A 19,016-nucleotide genomic window follows, 5' to 3' on the forward strand; every position below is an offset into this window, starting at 1 on the left:
CTCATCTGAGCACCAGCCCTATTTACCCACTGTTCCTCACTCCCACCTCATGAATTTCTCAAAAGGACCTTAAACAGCACATCCATGACCAACCAGTGATTCCTCCCACTCTAATTCTGCTCCTCCCCAATGGTCCCCTCTAGGGAAGTAGGAACATCCATCTGGCTGCACTTCTAGAAATCTGGAAGCATCCCTAACACCTCTTTCCTATATTTAATGCAAATTAAGTCCTACTGATTTTACTGCCTATCTCCAGAATCTGCCCTTCCATATCTCTCCATCAGCAACCAACCTGTCACACTATACAATTACACACAGTCTGCTCATATTGTAACCAGGGCAACCTTCTCAAATTGCAAATCTGACCCTGTTCCTCTGACCAGTTTTTAAAAAGCAAATGCAGAAACAAAATCAAAATCCTTAGCCAGTCTCTTTGATTGTACTCATCTCATTTTACAGATTCCTGAGCTGTGCCCCAGCCTGAGTCAGAAATTCTGGTTTTATATTTGTAAAACATTCTGCAAGTGATTCTGATACAGGCAGGGTTGGGTCAGTTAGAGTCATCATAGACACAGTTAAAGAGAATTGTGTTCCTTTCAGAGCACTTCTCTCGTTTTGTGAGTTTGTATACTTTAGTGGGACTATTGGGTTAATACCTATCTTCTCTGTGATTCAGCTATAAGTTACATCAACATTTTTGCTCACCATTTTCTATCATCCAATCCAATGCACAGAACAGAGGAGGTGCCATATATATGTATCTATATATATATATATATATACCTCATTTATATATATATATGTGAATACCACTATAATGAAAAAAAAAGTTTCAAAGAGGCAATGGTCAACACTATCAAATGCCTAATAAGGACTGAATGATGTTTCCATTGTTCTCATAGTGCAGAAAGATGACTTAGTTCACAGGACACCAGCTTTGGAGTTAAGTGACCCAACGGTTTGGAATCATAGTGTAGCCTCTTACTATCTTAATAGCTCTGTGATGACAGTCACCAACCAAATCTAATATTCTATTTCCTCTCCTAAAAAAGGGAGTTAAGGGGATCCCTGGGTGGCGCAGTGGTTTAGCGCCTGCCTTTGGCCCAGGGCACGATCCTGGAGACCCGGGATCGAATCCCACATCGGGCTCCCGGTGCATGGAGCCTGCTTCTCCCTCTGCCTGTGTCTCTGCCTCTCTCTCTCTCTGTGTGTGTGTGACTATCATAAATAAATAAAAATTAAAAAAAAATAAAAATAAAAATAAAAAAGGGAGTTAATACTTTCATTGCACTGTTATTACAGGAATTGGAAGTAACATAAGACATCTTGAGTAGCGCTTGGTGTATTAAGCATATCTTTTTATCCTGGTGTTTTGATATCTGGGCCTTGCTTACACTGGAGGGACTGTCCTTCCCAGAGTTAGCAGATTCCTAGAGATAATAAACTCACTTCCAAATGTGCTTTTCATATGCAAACCACCAACCCAAAGCCCACACCCCACCACCTCTTGCACTGGGTTCTCACCTCCAGGGCCACCATTCCCCTGCACTAATCACCCATGGTCAGAAAATTAGTGTCAAACCAGAGAGCTTTTCTATGCCACAGAGCCCAAGGAAACTATTCAACCTAAGCCTGTTTACCCTGCCTCACCCAGTGCTTCCCACAGAAGCCACAGTCGAGGCTCCTGTTCACTTTCCCCTCACCTGGCCTCCTGACTGATCCTGTAATTTTGCCATGTGACCATGTGGGGCATGGCATACTTCCTCTTCTTGGAAACTATGAGTAACAAACTATCTTTTGAATGGCCATCATCTCCTGATGTGTTGGCTTCACCATGACTAACTTGGCCCAGAGCAAGTTCTCAATGCACGGTGGATATGGCGCAAGGGAAAGGCAAATTCCACATCACAAGGCATGAGTTATAGAATAGGCTTTATTGGGGAAACTTATCAGCTAGGGGTCGGTAAAAAAAGAGCACCGGTCCATTGAGTCTTCCATCATCCCCAAAAGGGAATTCTGGAGAGAGGTGCTGCGGTTTCAGGGAAGAAAGAGCTCCTTCTACCTTCTTATAGGTAAATGTGAGAAAGCAGCCTTGTCAGTGGAAGCCATAGGTTGACTGCTTGGGACCAGAATTGTGTTTCTAAGTGTCTGTGTTTACAGAGTTGTCTAGGGTACCCATGTGGAGGGCTGGAAGCGCCGAGCTGAGATCAGGGCCTTCCCTGTGGGAGGAGGGGAGAGCCTGGTCCCAGCTAGCTCTCAGTCCAAGCAACCCAAGAACCCCCAGGGCACTTTTGGACAAAACTGCTGGCTGCAGGATGGCTGTGACGATAATGTATCTGCATGGTTTGCTTACTTAATTGTAACAGAAAACACGGAGTTTTCACTGTGCAGCGGAGCACTGTCTCTACCTGTTCATCTTCACAGCACTTTAAGGTCTCGGCTCTACGGTCTTACTCAACAGAAGCTGAGAAGTCAAACTTTGTCTCGGGCCCCACGGCTTGCAAGTGGTGTAGTCTGGCCTGTTCTCAAACAAAGTGGTCGGACTCCAGAGTCCATACTCTCAGAGGCTGATGCCCTTCCACATCTGCCTTCCCTGCCAAACCAGTGGCCCTTCCCAGGAGGAGGAGGAGGAGGTCCCGGGTGTGTTTCCACACGTTTCTTTAGCCGTACTTACGGAATGCCTCCTCCGTGCAGGCACCGAGCCCAGAGTCCTAAAACAGGGCCGTGTCCTTGCCGTTACAGAACTTAACCGATTTAGTAGGGAGGCAGACGTTAAACAGAAAAGGCCACATAAGGAGTCGGGTCTAACTTAGCCGTGGTGAGAACTGCAAAGGGGAACGTCAAAGGGCTCTGAGGGTCCAACCTAGACTGGGGAAGTCAGGACGGACAGCCCAGCGAGCCCTGACCGCCTAAGGGGTGCGAGGGGAGGCTGCCCCCGTTCACCTCCGACTCCTCGGCCCCGCGGCCGGGCACACAGGGGGCGCCCGGTAGGTGCTGCGGAGGCCAGGGACGCCGGGCGGTGGAGGAGCAGGCCTACGGGCAAAGGCGTGGAGGGACGGGCCGGCGGGCGGGCACAAGCGTCGAGGAGGCGCGGCCACCTGCGAGGGCCGCGGGCCCTGCCTGGGGGCGGGGATAGGCGGAGGCCGGACGGGGGCGGTTTGGGAAGCACCCGGGGCCGCGCTGCCGCACCGCCTCACTCACCCTTGGCTCGGCTGCCGGACGGACCCCAGGCGGGGAGCTGAAGGGCCTCGGGCCGCGCGCGCCGGAAGTGGGGGCGGGCGCGCCCCTCTAGGAAGCCCGGAGGACTGCGGCTCGGTGCCCGGCGCGCGGCGCGGAGGCCCGGGAGGAGGGGTGCGGCGCCGGCGCGGAGGGCGGCTCTCCGGGCGGGCCCCGGTCGCGACAGCCCCGATTCTAGAGGGGTTGACAGGCGACGGAGAGAAGGAAAAAAAAAAAAAGAAAGAAAGAAAGAAAGATTTATAGATGATGATAGATAGATGATAGATGGAGTGCATGTTTGGTGCAACTCCAAGGAGGTGGAAAGAGAGCCCTCCCTCTGTAAACGGGGGAGAGAAGGGCGCGAGCACAGTCGTGCCGCGCAAACACGCTGTCGCCAGCGGCGGGTCCAGAAGCTACCGCGGAGGAGTGCGTGGGGGCTGGGGAAGGGCCCGGCCCGGCTTGGCTAGGCTGCGAGGATCGGCCGCGCCGGCGTGGGCAGGGCAGTGCACGGCCGGGACCCAGACGGACCGAGTCCACGGCTTTCTCGTAGAAGGCGCTACGCGAGCCGGGGCTTGCCCAGCGACCCCAGGGTTGGCCTGGAGGAGTGGCCGCGGGGAGGGCGCCGCCGTGGGCGGTCGAGGGTATGCTGGCGACTCAGCCCCGGCATCCCCGCTGGCGAACGCAGGCCGCCGGATGCGGTGGGGTAGGGCTTGGAGAGATTCAGATGCCAGGCTCTGGAATTAGGAACGCCTTAGTAAGCACTGCAGGCCGTCTACATGCGACATGGCAAGGCTTGTACTTCGGAGCTGTATCTGACATACTGCGTAGAGGGGACTAAAGGGCAAAACAGATAAGAAAAAGAGGATGGGTGGGGGGGCTCCTGGTGGCTCAGTGGTTGAGCGTCTGTCTGCCTTTGACTCAGGTCGTGATCCCAGGGTCCTGGGATAGAGTCCGGGATCAAGCTCCCTGCAGGGAGCCTGCTTCTCCTCCGCCTGTGTCTCCGCCTCTCTCTCTCTCTCTCTCTCTGTCTCTCATGAATAAAATCTTACTAAGAAATTACATCAAACATTAAAAAAAAAAAAAAAAAGAAAAAGAGGACAGGCATTTAGAAATATGCACTTGTTAGGATTTGGTAGTATCTGAAAATAGGATTGAAGATGGAGAGGGGGAATGACATGGCCAAGAGAGTTCTTATGGAAAATCCAGAGGAAATTCTAAAATACCAATGTTTAGGGGCGGAAGAGCAAGAACAGATAGAGAAGAGAAGCTGCTTGGAGGAGGAGAGCCCAGAGGTTCAAACATCCTAAAAGCCAAGAGAGTGTTTCAGGAGAGAGAACTGGAGGAGGTGAGAGCTAAGGTGATCCTGGACTTAAGGGGAGGGGTTGGGAGGGGAAAGGCTTGTGAGAGAGATGTTACCTGTGGAATGTACTTGCCAGGGGTAAGTGTAAGGTAAGACAGTGAAAACAGATGATAATTCCTTCTGAGAAATGTGATCGTGCAAGAAGAGAATAAAAAGGACACTTGGTTGGACGAGGCAACATGATTGAAAGGTATTTTGTTTTTCAAAGATACTAGACACCTAATTATATTTGTAGAAAAAAAAAGGTAAACTGTGAGTTGGAAGAAAAAATGAAGATAGAAGAAAAGAGGAATACACAACTGATGGGGAGAAAATGAGACGGGATAGGTAGGTGGAGTTGTCTCAGAAAATAAAATGAAGCATTAGAATAAAAAATGGTGCATTTTGGTCTGTGTTTTGATGCTGTCAATGCAGAACAGCCAAATAGTATTGGTTAGTAATCCTGATTTTGCAAGCAAATAAATGCACATACGATTTGCTGAATTTTCACAAACTGAACATACTCATATTATTCAAATGAAGAAACAGAACATTATCCATCTTCAGAAGTCTGCCTTGTGCTCTCTTCAACTCATCACCCTCCTCTAGCTACACTGATAGCCACTACACTGAACTTTGAACATGATAGGTTGATCTTGCCTCTTTTTATACTGTATATAGTTGGAATACAATATGTACTCTTTTAAGTCAGGCTGAATTCAACATTGTGAACATACTGTTTTACGTAGATGTACACTGTACATTTCCATTTCTAATATTACATTGCATGATTATACCAATATTCATTTACCATATTATTGATAAACATTATTGAAAGAGATATTTAAATATCTAACCACATTAATTTATTTTGGGATGTTAAACCAACTTACTAGGATAAATTCCATTGAGTCATGGTATATAATCCTTATATATAAATGAAGTTAATTTTTTAAAAGATTTTATTTACTTGGGGGGGCGGTGCAGAGGGAGAGGGAGAAGCATGCTCTCTGTTGAACAAGGAGCCCAATGTGGGGCTCGATCCCAGGATGTTGGGATCATGACCTGAGCTGGAGGTAGATGCTTAACACACTGAGCAACCCAGATGCCCCTGTATTAATGAAGTTAATTGGCTAATGTTTTATTGAGGACTTTTATGTCTACATTGTTAGCAATATTGGTCTGTAGTTTTCCTGTAATGTCTTTGTCTGATTTGGTATCAAAGTGATTACTTGCCCTTCTATTTTCTGGGAAAGACTGTAAAAGACTGGTAGTCTTTTTGTTTAAGATTTTATTTATTTATTCAATAGAGACAGAGAGGCAGAGACATAGACAGAGAGAGAAGCAGGTCCCTGTGAGGAGCCCAATGTGGGACTCAGTTCCAAGACCCAGGGATCACGACCTGAGCCAAAGGCAGATGCTCAATCACTGAGCCACTGAGGTGCCCCAAGACTGGCATTCTTTAACTGTTTGAGAGCATTTACTAGTGAAGCCATCTGGGCCTGTGCTTTTCTTTGTTAGAAAGTTTTTCATTACTAATTCAACTTTACTTTTCATACATTTATTCACATTTTCTATTTCTTTTCTAGTCACTTCTGGTCATTTGTATATTTCAGGTAATTTGTCCATGACACTTATGTTGTATAATATGTTGGCATGAGGTTATTTATAGTATTCCCTTATATTATTTTAAATTATTATAAGGTTGGTAGTGATGACCCCTCTTCTCTGCTTTTGTTCATCTTCTTTTTCTTGGTTGGCCTATTAAAGGATTGTTGATTTTTGTTCATATTTTCAAATAACAAAACCTTGGTTTCATTGACATTTCTTTATTGTTCTTCTATTTTGTATTCCATTATTACTCTAATCATTATTACTCCTTTCCTTCTGCTTTTTTGTTATTATTAAGCTTGGTGCCCATTTTCAGACTTCTTAAGGTGGAAATTTAGGTTTTTGATAAGAGATTTTTTTTTCTAATACAGGCATTTTAAAGCTATAAATTTTCCTCTAAGCATTGCTTTGGTTGCATCCCATAAAATTTTGTATGTTGCATTACATATTCATTCAATTTAAAATATTTACTAATTTCCTTTGTGATTTCTTCTTTGAACTAGAGGTTATTTAGATATGGGCTGTTTAACTTGCAAATATTTGTAGAGTTCCCAAATTACTCTGTGGCTCAAAATGCCCACTGGCCAAAGGATGCCCCATCAGCCCCTCTCAGCTCAGGTGGCCTTGGTCTCTCAGTGCTTAGAAGCAGACTTGCCTCCCAGGCACCCCATCTCCTGCCTTTTGAATCCCAGAAATCTGATAAGCTTCCTTCATCTTGTCCTGTCTCTGTCCAACTCAGGTCAAACTAGCAGTGTTTCTGGTGATACGACCTGATTCTCTAGAACCAGGCTGGTTGCCTGTGGATATCAAGGGGAGCCACACAATTACATGCAGAGGTCCTTCTCAGATCCTTCCTGGATCACCCCATTTCTATTTTCGTTTTTTGTTGAGATAGTTGGTTGGGTGCATGAATCACACACTCAATCTCTTCACTAAAAAGTTGTCCAGGGATCCCTGGGTGGCGCAGCGGTTTGGCGCCTGCCTTTGGCCCAGGGCGTGATCCTGGAGACCCGGGATCGAATCCCACATCGGGCTCCCGGTGCATGGAGCCTGCTTCTCCCTCTGCCTGTGTCTCTGCCTCTCTCTCTCTCTCTCTCTCTGTATCTGTCATAAATAAATAAAATATTAAAAAAATAATAATAATTAAAAAAATAAAAATAAAAAATAAAAAGTTGTCCAGTTATATTTGTGGCCTTGTCTCCAGAGCAAGGATAGGATGCGAAATTTTCCAAATTACTGATTCCTTTTTGCTTAACAGTTCCTTCCTCAATTTATCTCTTTCCTCTCACATTTTACTATCAGCATCAAGAAAAACCAGCCACAAAAAAAAAAAAAAAAGAAAAGATAAGAAAAAAAGCAGCCACATCTTTCATACTTTGCTTGGAAAGCTCCTCAACTAAATATCCAAGCTTATCACTTACAAGTTCTATTTTCCATCCAATAGCAGAACATGATTCAGCCAAGTGTCTGCTACAAGTATAGCCTTTTCTCCAGCTTCTAATAATGTTTTCTTCATTTCTGTCTGATTACCTCACCAGTATATTTAATGCTCATTTTCTCTAGCAAAATTCTGTTCATAACAATATATGTATTCTCTAAGATGACAGAAAAGTTCTCTACTCTCTTTTTCACTTCCTTCCAAGCCCATGCTAGTCACCTTTAACATCCATATTTCTACCAACAATCTCTTCAAGGCAACCTAGGTATTTCCTATCATGCACCTTAAAACCCTTCCAGCTTCTAGTCATTACCCCACTCCAAAGCCACATCAACATTTTTAGGTATTTGTTTTTTGTTTTTTTTTTTTTTTTTTAAATATATTTTTATTTATTTATTCACGAGAGACAGAGAGAGAGAGGCAGAGACACAGGCAGAGGGAGAAGCAGGCTCCATGCACCGGGAGCCCGACGTGGGATTCGATCCCGGGTCTCCAGGATCGCGCCCTGGGCCAAAGGCAGGCGCCAAACCGCTGCGCCACCCAGGGATCCCCATTTTTAGGTATTTGTTAAAGCAGCACCTCACTTCTGGCACCACGGAGTGGCTTAATACAACAGAAATTTATTCTCTCACAGCTTGGAGGTTACAAATCTAAAATCAAGATGTGGGCAGAACCATGCTCTTTCTGAAGGCTCTTATGTTCATAACTGTCTCCTAACTTCTGGTAGTTCCTGGCAGTCCTTGGTGTTCCTGGCCTTATAGATGCATCACTTTAATGACTGCCTCTACATTCACATGGTGTCCTCTCCTCTCCATGAGTGTCCTCTGTGTCTGAATTTACCTCTTCCTATAAAGACCCCGGTTGTTGTGTTAGAGCCCACCTTAATCCAGTATGATCTTATCTTAACCTGATTATATCTGCAAAGACCCTATTTCCAAAAAAGTCACATTCACAGGTATCACAGGTTAGGACTTGAACATATCTTTTGGGAGGAACACAATTCAACCCACAACAATGATTCAGTATAGACCAAGAGTTGTTTAAACTTCTGTGAGTTGGTTTTGAAGTTGAAGACTTTTCAAACTGATACCAATGATCTCAGTGATTGAAAATAAAAGAAATGGTCTGATTTGAATTCAACTAGACATCTGGCCGAATTCTGGTGTTTCTGATACAAGCCTACTCATCTCTGTCAAAGTGAACCTTGGCAACTCTGATTACATTGGTCATTATTTTGCTTTCTAAATCTCAGTTTTCAGCACTTGTTCTGTTTTTTAAAAGTCACAGTCAATTGGACATGCATATTAATATTTCAAAGATTTTAGATTGTCTGTAATTTAGATATACCATTCAAAATCAAACAGCAGCAGCCTACTTGTTAGTATTTATTTGATCAAAAGGAAAGTTAATTTTTTCACTTCACTTCACAATTTGGATTTATTTCCCTTTTTTACTTGGATTGATTGAGTTTTAGATTGAAATTCATTCTTTGTGAAGACTGATTATATGGTCTATCAAAAGAAATTAATTTTGAATACAATATAATACATGATAAGCAAAATTTCACATATAAGTCTTTCCTCTAACTTCCTGAGGAAGAGATCTGTAGTTTTTATTATATTCTCAAAGTAGTTATATTACCCAAAAAAGATTAGAATCTATGCCTAAGTCATATGTTAGTTTGGCCTAGTTTCCCCTAAAAAGAAATGGAATAGGAAATAGAAATCAGGTAGAGTATTGGTGAGTGACCTATCAGTTTCATTCTTGAGAATCTCCTATCATTTCCCATGCCTGTATTATCACTCCTGGTATCTCTGGAAACCTCTGAATTCCTTTTACCTTACTGAGAGGAACCTCTTCAGTGTCAGCTGGTGTGGACCACAGCTAGGCCTAGGGTCGTGTTTTGGCTGACTGATCAAACAGTTAGAGTCCAAGCTGACTTCTCAGCCTCAGAAGGCAACATCTTTGGTAAGACTCCACAAAGCAACAAATCTAGCACAATCTGAAAAAAAAAAAAAAAAAGTTTGATTTCCTTGTTAAACACTCAGAAAATCTATGTTCACATCATCACTTCCAGGTAAAAAGTTAACAAACTCTCACCTTTGTAAGTAAAAACTAACCTTTGGTTAACTTTCTCATTGTCTTTTACTGAACACCTGTTTAAGGCAGTATATCAGGGATGCCTGGGGGGCTAAGTGGTTAAGCATCTGCCTTCTGCTCAGGGCGTGATGCCATGATCCCGAGGTCCTGGGATTGAGCCCCCCATTGGGCACATTGCTCAGCAGGGAGCCAGCTTTTACCTCTCCCTCTGCCTGTTGCTCCCCCTGCTTGTGCTCGCTCTATCAAATAAATAAGCAAAACCTTTAAAAATTAAAAAAAAAAACCTCATGAAGGTATAATCAAATTGTGTTACATATGCAGCTAATGGAATAGTATTCAGTAACAAAAAGCAGTGGACTACTCATACACACAGTGATGTAGATGAGTCTCAAGATAATGCTCAGTGAGGGAAGTTTGACCAAAAAAAAGTGCATTCTGTATGATTCCATTTAAATAAATCTCTAAAACATGCAAACTATAGTAACAGAAAACAGAACAGTGGTTGGAGCTGTGGGAAGATGAGGAGATATGAAGGGTAGAAGAAAACTTCTGAGTTTGCTGGATGTGTTCAGTATTTTGATTGTGGTGATGGTTTCACAACTGTATACACATATGACAAAACTTACCAAATTATATATTCTAAATATTTGTTATTATTGAATGTCTGTTCTATCACAGTGAAGCTGTTTTGTTTTTGTTTTAAAGTATCTGCACTCCATTCTTGGGAGGCTAAACCCAAACAAGTTCTTTAAAGGGATATTAGAGTCTCATTCATATATCCCTAAGATTTCATATACCAGAAGACAGTCTTGGGCTGGGACAGAAAGCCCTCTACTTCTACCTCAACCATCATTTCAGCTAGCCACCACTTTTTCAAACCTGTACTTCTTCCCAACATCTCACATATCTCAATCTTTCTCCTTACTCCTCCCGTACTTCCCAAGATATTTGCAAGGACCAACGTTATCCTTTCCTACCCCAGTTTTGCACTCTGCCCCCCAAATTTCAGGTCCTTCTCACCCTGATCCTTTAGCCACAATGAGGATTGTACTAGCAAGCAAACTGTTGAGTTTCTATTTTTTTTTTATTTCTCATCTTGTCTTTATTAATTTCCTTCGTTCTACTGGTTTTGAGTTTTTGTTTGTTCTTCTTTTTCTAGCTCCTTTAAGTGTAAGTTTAGGTTGGTTTACTTGAGATTTTTCTTGCTCCTTAAAGTAGTCTGGTATTGCTATACACCTCCCTCTTAGAACAGCTTTTGCTGCATCCCAAAGAATTTTGGACGGTTGTGTTTTCATTTCCATTTGCCTCCATGTATTGTTTTTTCTCTTAAGCAAGTTGTGTAGAAACAGACCCCTGTGGCCTCCCTTGATGGTAAAGTACATCAAAATCCAGCTTCCAACTCAGGAATTAATTGCTGAGCATTATTTTTAGGGAGATGGTTCTCAAAGTGTGGTCAACAGCAACAGTACCTGTGAACCTGAGCTCCCACCCCAGACCTACTGAGTGGTAAAATCTAGGGGTGAGGCCTGGTAAAAAAAAAAAAAAAAAAAAAAAAGTATTTTAACAAGTTGATTTGGAGGCACACCACTGTTCTGCGTGGGGAGAGGGGGCGATCAGAGAGGACGGGAAGAAAGTCAGAATGGAAGCACACCAGCGAATAAAAAGAGGAGGCGGAGTGGGGATTTTTAAAGGGAGATACTAAGGCAGAACTCATTATGTAGTCAGGAAACCTACCCTGGCCCAGAGAGCTTTCCCGAGAGATGTTTCGACATTGATGTCAAGAACCGGCAGACAGGGCGGCAAAGGACCCCCGCTCGCGACAGCCGAGCTGGGTCAGCTACCTACGCGGAGGTTCAGGGGTTAAATCCCCGCAACCCTCCCGCCGCCGCCGCCGCCGCCGCCTCGCGCGTGCGCCCTTGCAGAAGACCCCCCGCCCCCCCTCCCCCGCGCACCATAGAGCCGAGCAATCCTCCCAGTTTCCTAGAGCGGACGCGGCGATGGCGGGTTCGCAGCGTGGGCGGCTTGACAGCGACCTGGAGGACGCGGCGAGGTATGGGTGAGGTCAGGCCACGGGAGCCCGGGGAACTCGGGTGATCTCGCCTCCGACTCTGCCTGGCGGCGCCGCCAGGGAGCCCGGTGTGGTTCCTCGAGCCCATGGAGAGCCCAGGCCGTCCGGGTCGCCCGCAGGCGCCGCTCCTGGGCACGGTGGGACCTCGGCCTAGTGTGTGTGCCTCGGGGACGCGGTCCGCGCCTGCGCGGCCCTGGGTTCAACCGAAGGCTCCCCAGAAACTTTGCGGGCGTGCGGAATCAGGAAGGGGGATGCATCCACGCGGATCCGCACAGCCTGCCCGGAAAGAGCAGCCGGATGTGTGAGTGCTGGAAGAAGGGGAGGAGGGAAGGATCCTGACGGGGGTGACCTGTAGTGTCAGTTTGGTATAGGAGAGGCAGCGAACATTGTTGACCGCTGAAACAGAATTTTATAATTCTCTCCCCTGCCTGATCTTTCCAGTTCTGTCCTTATTTCAGTAACATTCACACACACACACACAATTATGTTTGAAGGTCTCTAGACTTGGGATGGAGAATACCGTTCCAAAAGGGTTAATGCTTGACTCCTGAATGATGAGGAAGAGGGAGAGGGGCACCTGGGTGGCTCAGTGGTTGAGCGTGTGCCTTTGGCTCAGGTGCTGGGATGGAGTCCGGCATAGGTCCCCCCGCAGGGAGCCTGCTTTTTCCTCTGCCTGTGTGTGTGTCTCTTTCTCTCTGTGTCTCTCATGATAAGATAAATAAAATTTAAAAAAAAAAAGGGGGGGGGGACCACGTGGAAATTAAATGAGATTTTGTTTTCTTCTTCATTTCTTTTATGTCTAGAGGGTGTTTCTGGTGGTCTAGTCTCAGAAATTATATCTCCAGTCTCCACAATGATCCCCTTCCAAGCCCAATGGTGCCCTGTTGCCTCCAGGTTTCAGACTCCTAGACTGGACGAGAAAAGCTTACTAAGGAAATGGTAATTCTCCAGTTGCTCCCTGAGGTGTCAGGTGTCCAGTTGCGGCCCATGGAGATCCACTTCAATCATGAATCTCAAGAACGCCATCCTCTGTCAGGTGAGAAGCAGTGTATTATATATCTCTTAGGGATTTCAGGTGGGTGAGGAGGGTTGTTACTGGTGCTATGTTCGTATCCACAAGTGCTTTTGGTATTCTTCATTGCCTACCCCTCACCCTATTAGGCAGTACTATCATTGTAGTGCTGGAAGCACGGTCACATAGCTTTATTGTGAGTTCCGGCAATCAAATTCTCATGTAGTTCCCTCATCTCCTTAAATCCCAGCTATCCATTTTTCCCATTATAATCACCTTATCACCAGTCTGTCAGTATTTGATGTTTTCCCTTTAAAATCTTTTCAGGTCATCTTTTTCATGTACTGTAGGGGCGCAGTTAAAAGTTTTAGAGTCTGACACTCTAGATTCAAATACTAGCTTTGTCATATGCTAGCTTTTCAAATTACTTGTGTTTTTCCTCTAATGATTCTTTCCTCATTTTATAAGTATATAATAACTTACATCTTGGAGGTTATTTTGAGGATTGGTCTATTGCTCCATATAATAAAGGATCCCAAAATTTAGTGACCTAAAATGTCAGACATTTTAAAATCATGTTATTTTCTTATGGTTCTGTAGGCTGAGTTCAGCTGGCAGTTTTTTTCTCCTGGTTTTGTCCGGGATCACTCATACAGTCAACTAGGGCCAGGGTTTGAGTATCAGTCATATATGTCTGGCTTGCGGTGCTGGCTGTGGCTTGGGTCGTGTGTCTGCAGCAGACTAGCCCAGACTTTTTCGCAGGGCAGCCAGTTCCTCATACAGAGAGAGGGCAAGCCTTGGAATGCATAAGCACTTTTCTAATCTGTGTTTGTGTTATACTGACCAAAGCAAATCGCATGACCAGTTATGTCATGGTGGAAGAGAACTACACAAGGATATAGATATTTAGAGAATTTGTTGGTGTCCTTTACTACTGTAAGGAACACTACCGGCACTAATGCTGCTCCAGTATATAAAGCTCTGCACACAGACTGGGCAGTTAGTAAATTCTTTATAAATGGTAGCCACTGTTATTTTTAGTAAGATAATTTTAATCCTAACTTTGTTCGTGTGTCCTGCAGGGTCTTATTTCCACATCATATTTTGCTGCTTTCTGAATTTGGTCCTCCCATTTCTATTTTGCCTCTGAAATTCACCTTCCATTGTCACTTTTTTTAACAGTAGATTTTCTGCCTCTTTATAGTTTTGAAGTATCCTTAGATTCTTTTGTTTCTCTTTTCTGTATTTAGAACTTGTCTTTCCTTAAGAATCTATTCTAAGGCATCTAGCTCTCATTTTTCCTGAGAGTCACTGTAGAATTGGGTCTCCTTGCAGTTTTACATAAATTAATATGCGTATTGCATGTGTTTATGTCTCTCAGAGTGTGTGTAAAATAATATTTTTTTACTATAGGGTAATTTGTACTAAAGTGCATGTATAAAATACAGAAAGGCACAAAATAGAAAATTTAAATGACCTACAATTCCACCATCCAAAGATAGTCACTGCCAACACAAATGTATCTGTCAAATAATTTAATTAACTATTCAACAGTACTTTTTGTTGATAAATGTTTATTAATCAGATCATAGCTTATTAATTATTGCTAACCATATAATATGATTAGTTATTGAGGGGTTACTCTATGCTGGGCACAGTTCTAAGTGCTGAGTATATAGGAGTGAACTGAACAGATAAGCCTTTATCCTCAAGGAGCTTATATTTGGTTGGGGAAACAGTATGTAAATAAACATATGGTAAAGTATCAGTTACCTTTGTTTGGATTATCATGTTCCCAACACAGCAGAAAAACAGTCCCTTATACTACCATTTCTTTGCAGATTGACTTGTAATTAAATAATACTCCCACCTGAAACAAAACTTCACTGCTGCTGGTGCTCTAGGTATAAGGTAGTGAGGAAAACGGGGGAGGGCCATAATTAACTTAAAATAACTGCTAGTTTTTGCTATACACAAAGCCAAAACTGACAATCATAACTGTCTTCTTCCATCACCCATTTCTTATTGTCTCTACTCTCTGCCAGGATCTCAGCTGTGGAGTTCTTTACCTAGTTTAGTAATATAAACCTTTTTTCTTGAATGATTGGAGTCCTTGATAATCCTGTCTCTTCCACATTACTTCAGTGTACCATTGACTAGACCTTTTAGACATGAGAAAACTAGGAAGCACTCCCATTAAATCCTGAGTTCTAGACCTATTATTCCTTTCCCTAATTATGTAGCAGGAGCCAGTTGTCCAGTAGCATTTGGTATTGGTCATCCTAGCCAGTAGAGTGACCCTTTCTCTGCTTGTTGGTGTAGCAGCATGAGGAACCCAAAATGGCCAGGAAGCAGTCTCAGCCTCAAATTTAACAAAATCATGACTTTGTTCCATGATAGAAGTATTTCTCCTTTGAGAACCAGAACCCAAATGCACCAAGCCCGAGGTTATGGGGATAGGAATTAAAAATATAGGGGCACCTAGGTGGCTCACGCTCTTGATTTCGGCTCAGATCATGATCTCAGGGCCATGGGATTGAGGCTCCCCACTCAGTGTGGAGTCTGGTTGAGACTCTCTCCCTCTCCCTGCCCCTCCCCCTTTAGTGCATGCTCTCTCTCTCTCTCTCTCTCTCTCAAATAAGTAAATAAGTCTTTAAAATTAATAGTAATTATTATTATGGATTATTATATAGTAAAAAGAAACATTATTACTACCCCCCGCCCCCACCCTTGGCTCCTATACCCATGTATTCTGGCCATAGAAAAGAGAACACTGTTTATTGTCCTCTGGCTTAAAGCATATATTGCATCCTATAAGACAGCATCCCAAACTTAGGGTATTGTTGCCTGGCTAGTACTGTTAACTGAGTCTCAGGAAATCATTCCTCTATTATTAAAATCCACATTCTTCTGTGTGATGGGACATGTGGTAAGACCCATGAATTATATGTGTATGAACTTATTGCTGTACTTCCTTCCCTGTGAAACTATTCCTTTGGAGGCAACGTTGTATAGAATTACCATGGTAATAAATACAACATTCTCTTTGGTCAGTACATATTTATATCTGGATTATATATTTAATCCTTTGAAAACAAATTGTTGCCCTCTACATGATAGAAGGGGTCAAGTATAATGAATCTGCACCCTAGTTCCTGGCTAGTTCCTTTCCTGGGAGTGGTACCGTCCATATTCAGGGCTTGGTGTTGATCCCAGCAATTGGCTACTTGGGCACATAGCTATGATGATAGGCATATCAGCCTGTAAGCAGGGTATTGTTGACCCTATGCATAGCCTCCATTGAGCAAACATTAGTTAAGAGGCTGACTGACGGGATCCCTAGGTGGCGCAGCGGTTTGGCGCCTGCCTTTGGCCCAGGGCGCGATCCTGAAGACCCGGGATTGAATCCCACATCGGGCTCCCGGTGCATGGAGCCTGCTTCTCCCTCTGCCTATGTCTCTGCCTCTCTCTCTCTCTGTGTGTGACTATCATAAATAAATAAAAATTAAAAAAAAAAAGAGGCTGACTGACATTCATAACATAGATCACCATGTCTATCTGATTGAGAAGCTTCTTTACAGTGGATGCCCTTTGGTGAGTATTCACACAGTACACAAATATATTTATTCTTTACCCATTCTAGGATATCTGTCCTCATAATTTTCTTCAGAATCCTTATTTCTAGTCTTCCAATCTTGTTCTTTGAGGTACCTAACTAATCAGATAACCCATTAGTCACTATCCATGAATCAATATAGACATGTATCTTAGGCGGTGTTGCCTTCTATGAAAATGGACAGCCAGGTATATACCTGCAATTCTCCCCATTGGGAGGATTTGTCTTTACCAGTATGTTTCAGATCACTCCAGAGTCAGGGTATAAGTAAAAGATTCATTTTCCGCTAGTGTCCACCTATTGGGCAGGCCCATATAAACCAATTCTGTGTTTTTTCCTCTTGTTAACTGGTAAGAGGGAATTACCATTAGACCATGAATATAGGCTAAGGGAGAAAGGATAGTGGAGCAATAAAAAAAGGTATGCCAACCCAAGTTATTAGCACATGGAATTTATTGTGTTCCAGGCTTGCTTTTATAATGGAATGCTGGTTTATATGTCCACTTTCATGATTTATGATCAGATAGGTGGTTCACAATAGTCAGCTTGTAATAGTCATTTGGTACTCTGTGGTCAAGCCTTAAGTCTCTAGTAGTACCCAAGGGCAAACCAGGGTCTGCTTTTAACTTAGAAAATTGTTGGCAGAAGAGAGTATGGCGTTAATCCACTGTAGGTCTCTTCTAGAGACTTGCAAGAGGCTTAATACAATATCCCTGACTCTGCAGATACTTCTAAAGCCATTGGTTATCCTGGATAATATAGTCATGTGACAGGACAGCATGCATTGCAACCTGGACCTCTGCAGAGCCTTTTTTTACTCTTGAGTCTCACTCAAAAATAACAACCTTATGAGTTACTCATATTGGCCATTTCGGCACATTTGACTGTGATATCTGTTGCCTCAAAATACAGGGTTCACCAAGTATTGTGCCTTTCTGAGGTGGTAACAGCTGGTTAGAGGTATAAGAGAAGTGAGAGAAAAAGTTATATGACTGAGAGAAGAGTGTCTTAGGCATAGGGAATCGCAAAAGCCAGAGGCCCCTTGATGTAATGGAAATAGAGTCAGTCTGGGGTAGACAGTAAATAGGCTGGTGGTGGAATGAAATGAGAACAGAGAGAGAAAGGACCAGATGGAACCTTCTGAGCCATACTAAGGACATGGACTTTATTTCCAGTGTAATAGGAAACCGTTGGAGCATTTTATGCGTGATAACATATAAAAACAAATCTATTGCATAGAGAATAGGAGAAAGGTAAGTTAGCAAGAAGAAAACAAATGTTTTGAGAAGAGAGTAATCAACTGTGTCAGATAAATAAAGAGTAAGATTGAGAACTGACCGCTGGATTTGTCAAGATAAAGCTTAGGAATTCTAATAAATTCCATCAGTTTTGATGGAGTTAAAAGAGATAAAAGCCTGATTACAATGTGTTAAAAAAATAGTAGACTTAATATTGGTTAGCATACAGAGCAGTGCGAACTCATACACTCAACAATAAAACCCAACAATTCTGATCCTAGGTTTATGTAACCTTGGATATGTGCTTCAAGATAAATGTACCAGCAGATTGATATCAATGTTGTCTCCTTTGAAGGAGAATGGGTAAATAAACTGTGGTGTATGTCACACTATAGTGGTAAACATGAATAGACTGTAGTTACATGCATGAATATCTCCAAACATAATGTTGAGCAAAAAAAAGCAAATCACAGAATACACATGATATAATTCCATAAATGTATACAATTAAAAAACATGCTCTATTTGTCTGGTAGGGCTGCCATAACAAAATATCACAGATTGGGCAGCTTAAACACAAGTTTATTTTCTCAGCTCTATACATTAACTTTCATCATCTACACTTTGCTTTCTTCTAGAAGTTTTATAGTTTTAATGTTTAGGTTTATATTACATTTCTAGTTAATTTTTGTGTGTAGCATAAGGAAAGAGGGTTAATTTATGTTATTATATTCAGTTCTAACGCTTTTTATTGACAAAAGACTGTCCTTTCACCATTGAATTATCTTGGCAACTTTGTTGACAATCAGTTTTACACATATGTTTGGATCTATGTATGGTTTTAGTCTTATTCCATTAATAGATACATCTGTCCTTATGCAATCCCACACTGCTTTGATTACTAAAGCCTGATAATAAAGCTTAAAATCAGATTATGTAACTTCTCCAATTTTGTTCTTCTTTTCCAAAATTATTTAGACTCTTCCATGCCTTTCTACATAAAGTTTATAATCAGTTTGCTGATTTTTTTTAAAGATTTATTTATTTATTTATGATAGACATGGGTGAGGGGAAAAGACACAGGAGGAGGAAGAAGCAGGCTCCATGTCGGGAGCCCAATGGGGGACTCGATCCCAGAACTCCAGGATCGCGCCCTGGGCCAAAGGCAGGCGCCAAACCACTGAGCCACCCAGGGATCCCCAGTTTGCCAATTTTTATGAAAAGCCTGCTGCAGTTTTGATTGCAGTTGTATTAAATCTATAGATCAGTTTGGGAAGAATTTTATCATCTTAATGATATTAAATCTTCATAAGTGATGGCATGTATTTCTGTTTATTGGATCTTTAACTTCCCTCAGCAGTGTTTTATAGTTTTCATT

At 42.9% G+C, this 19,016-nt stretch overlaps 1 protein-coding gene and 1 long non-coding RNA gene across 6 annotated transcripts in view; one reads left to right on the forward strand and one right to left on the reverse strand.

Annotated features, from left to right (window-relative positions):
* Positions 1 to 19,016, forward strand: part of ZNF397 (zinc finger protein 397) — a 44,317-nt gene that overhangs the window by 19,918 nt on the left and 5,383 nt on the right. The window contains exons 1-2 of one of the 5 annotated variants that reach the window (XM_072829262.1): positions 11,616 to 11,754; positions 12,667 to 12,808. The exons of 1 other annotated variant lie outside the window; for it this stretch is intronic. In XM_072829262.1, the coding sequence (XP_072685363.1) occupies positions 12,709 to 12,808 (100 nt within the window). In that variant the 5' untranslated portion in view covers positions 11,616 to 11,754; positions 12,667 to 12,708. Of the gene's footprint in view, positions 1 to 11,615; positions 12,074 to 12,575; positions 12,809 to 19,016 lie in introns of those variants that run through there. 3 more of the 5 variants (XM_072829264.1, XM_072829266.1, XM_072829265.1) reach the window with 3 other exon arrangements.
* LOC140635141 (uncharacterized) lies at positions 1,916 to 4,305 on the reverse strand. Its single transcript, XR_012032469.1, has 2 exons — positions 3,202 to 4,305; positions 1,916 to 2,825 (listed from the first exon to the last, which is right to left on the reverse strand). It is a non-coding gene; the product is annotated as an uncharacterized lncRNA (long non-coding RNA).

Source organism: Canis lupus, chromosome 6 (genome assembly GCF_048164855.1).
Source record: "Canis lupus baileyi chromosome 6, mCanLup2.hap1, whole genome shotgun sequence".
In the NCBI taxonomy this organism is placed as follows: Eukaryota; Metazoa; Chordata; class Mammalia; order Carnivora; family Canidae; genus Canis; species Canis lupus.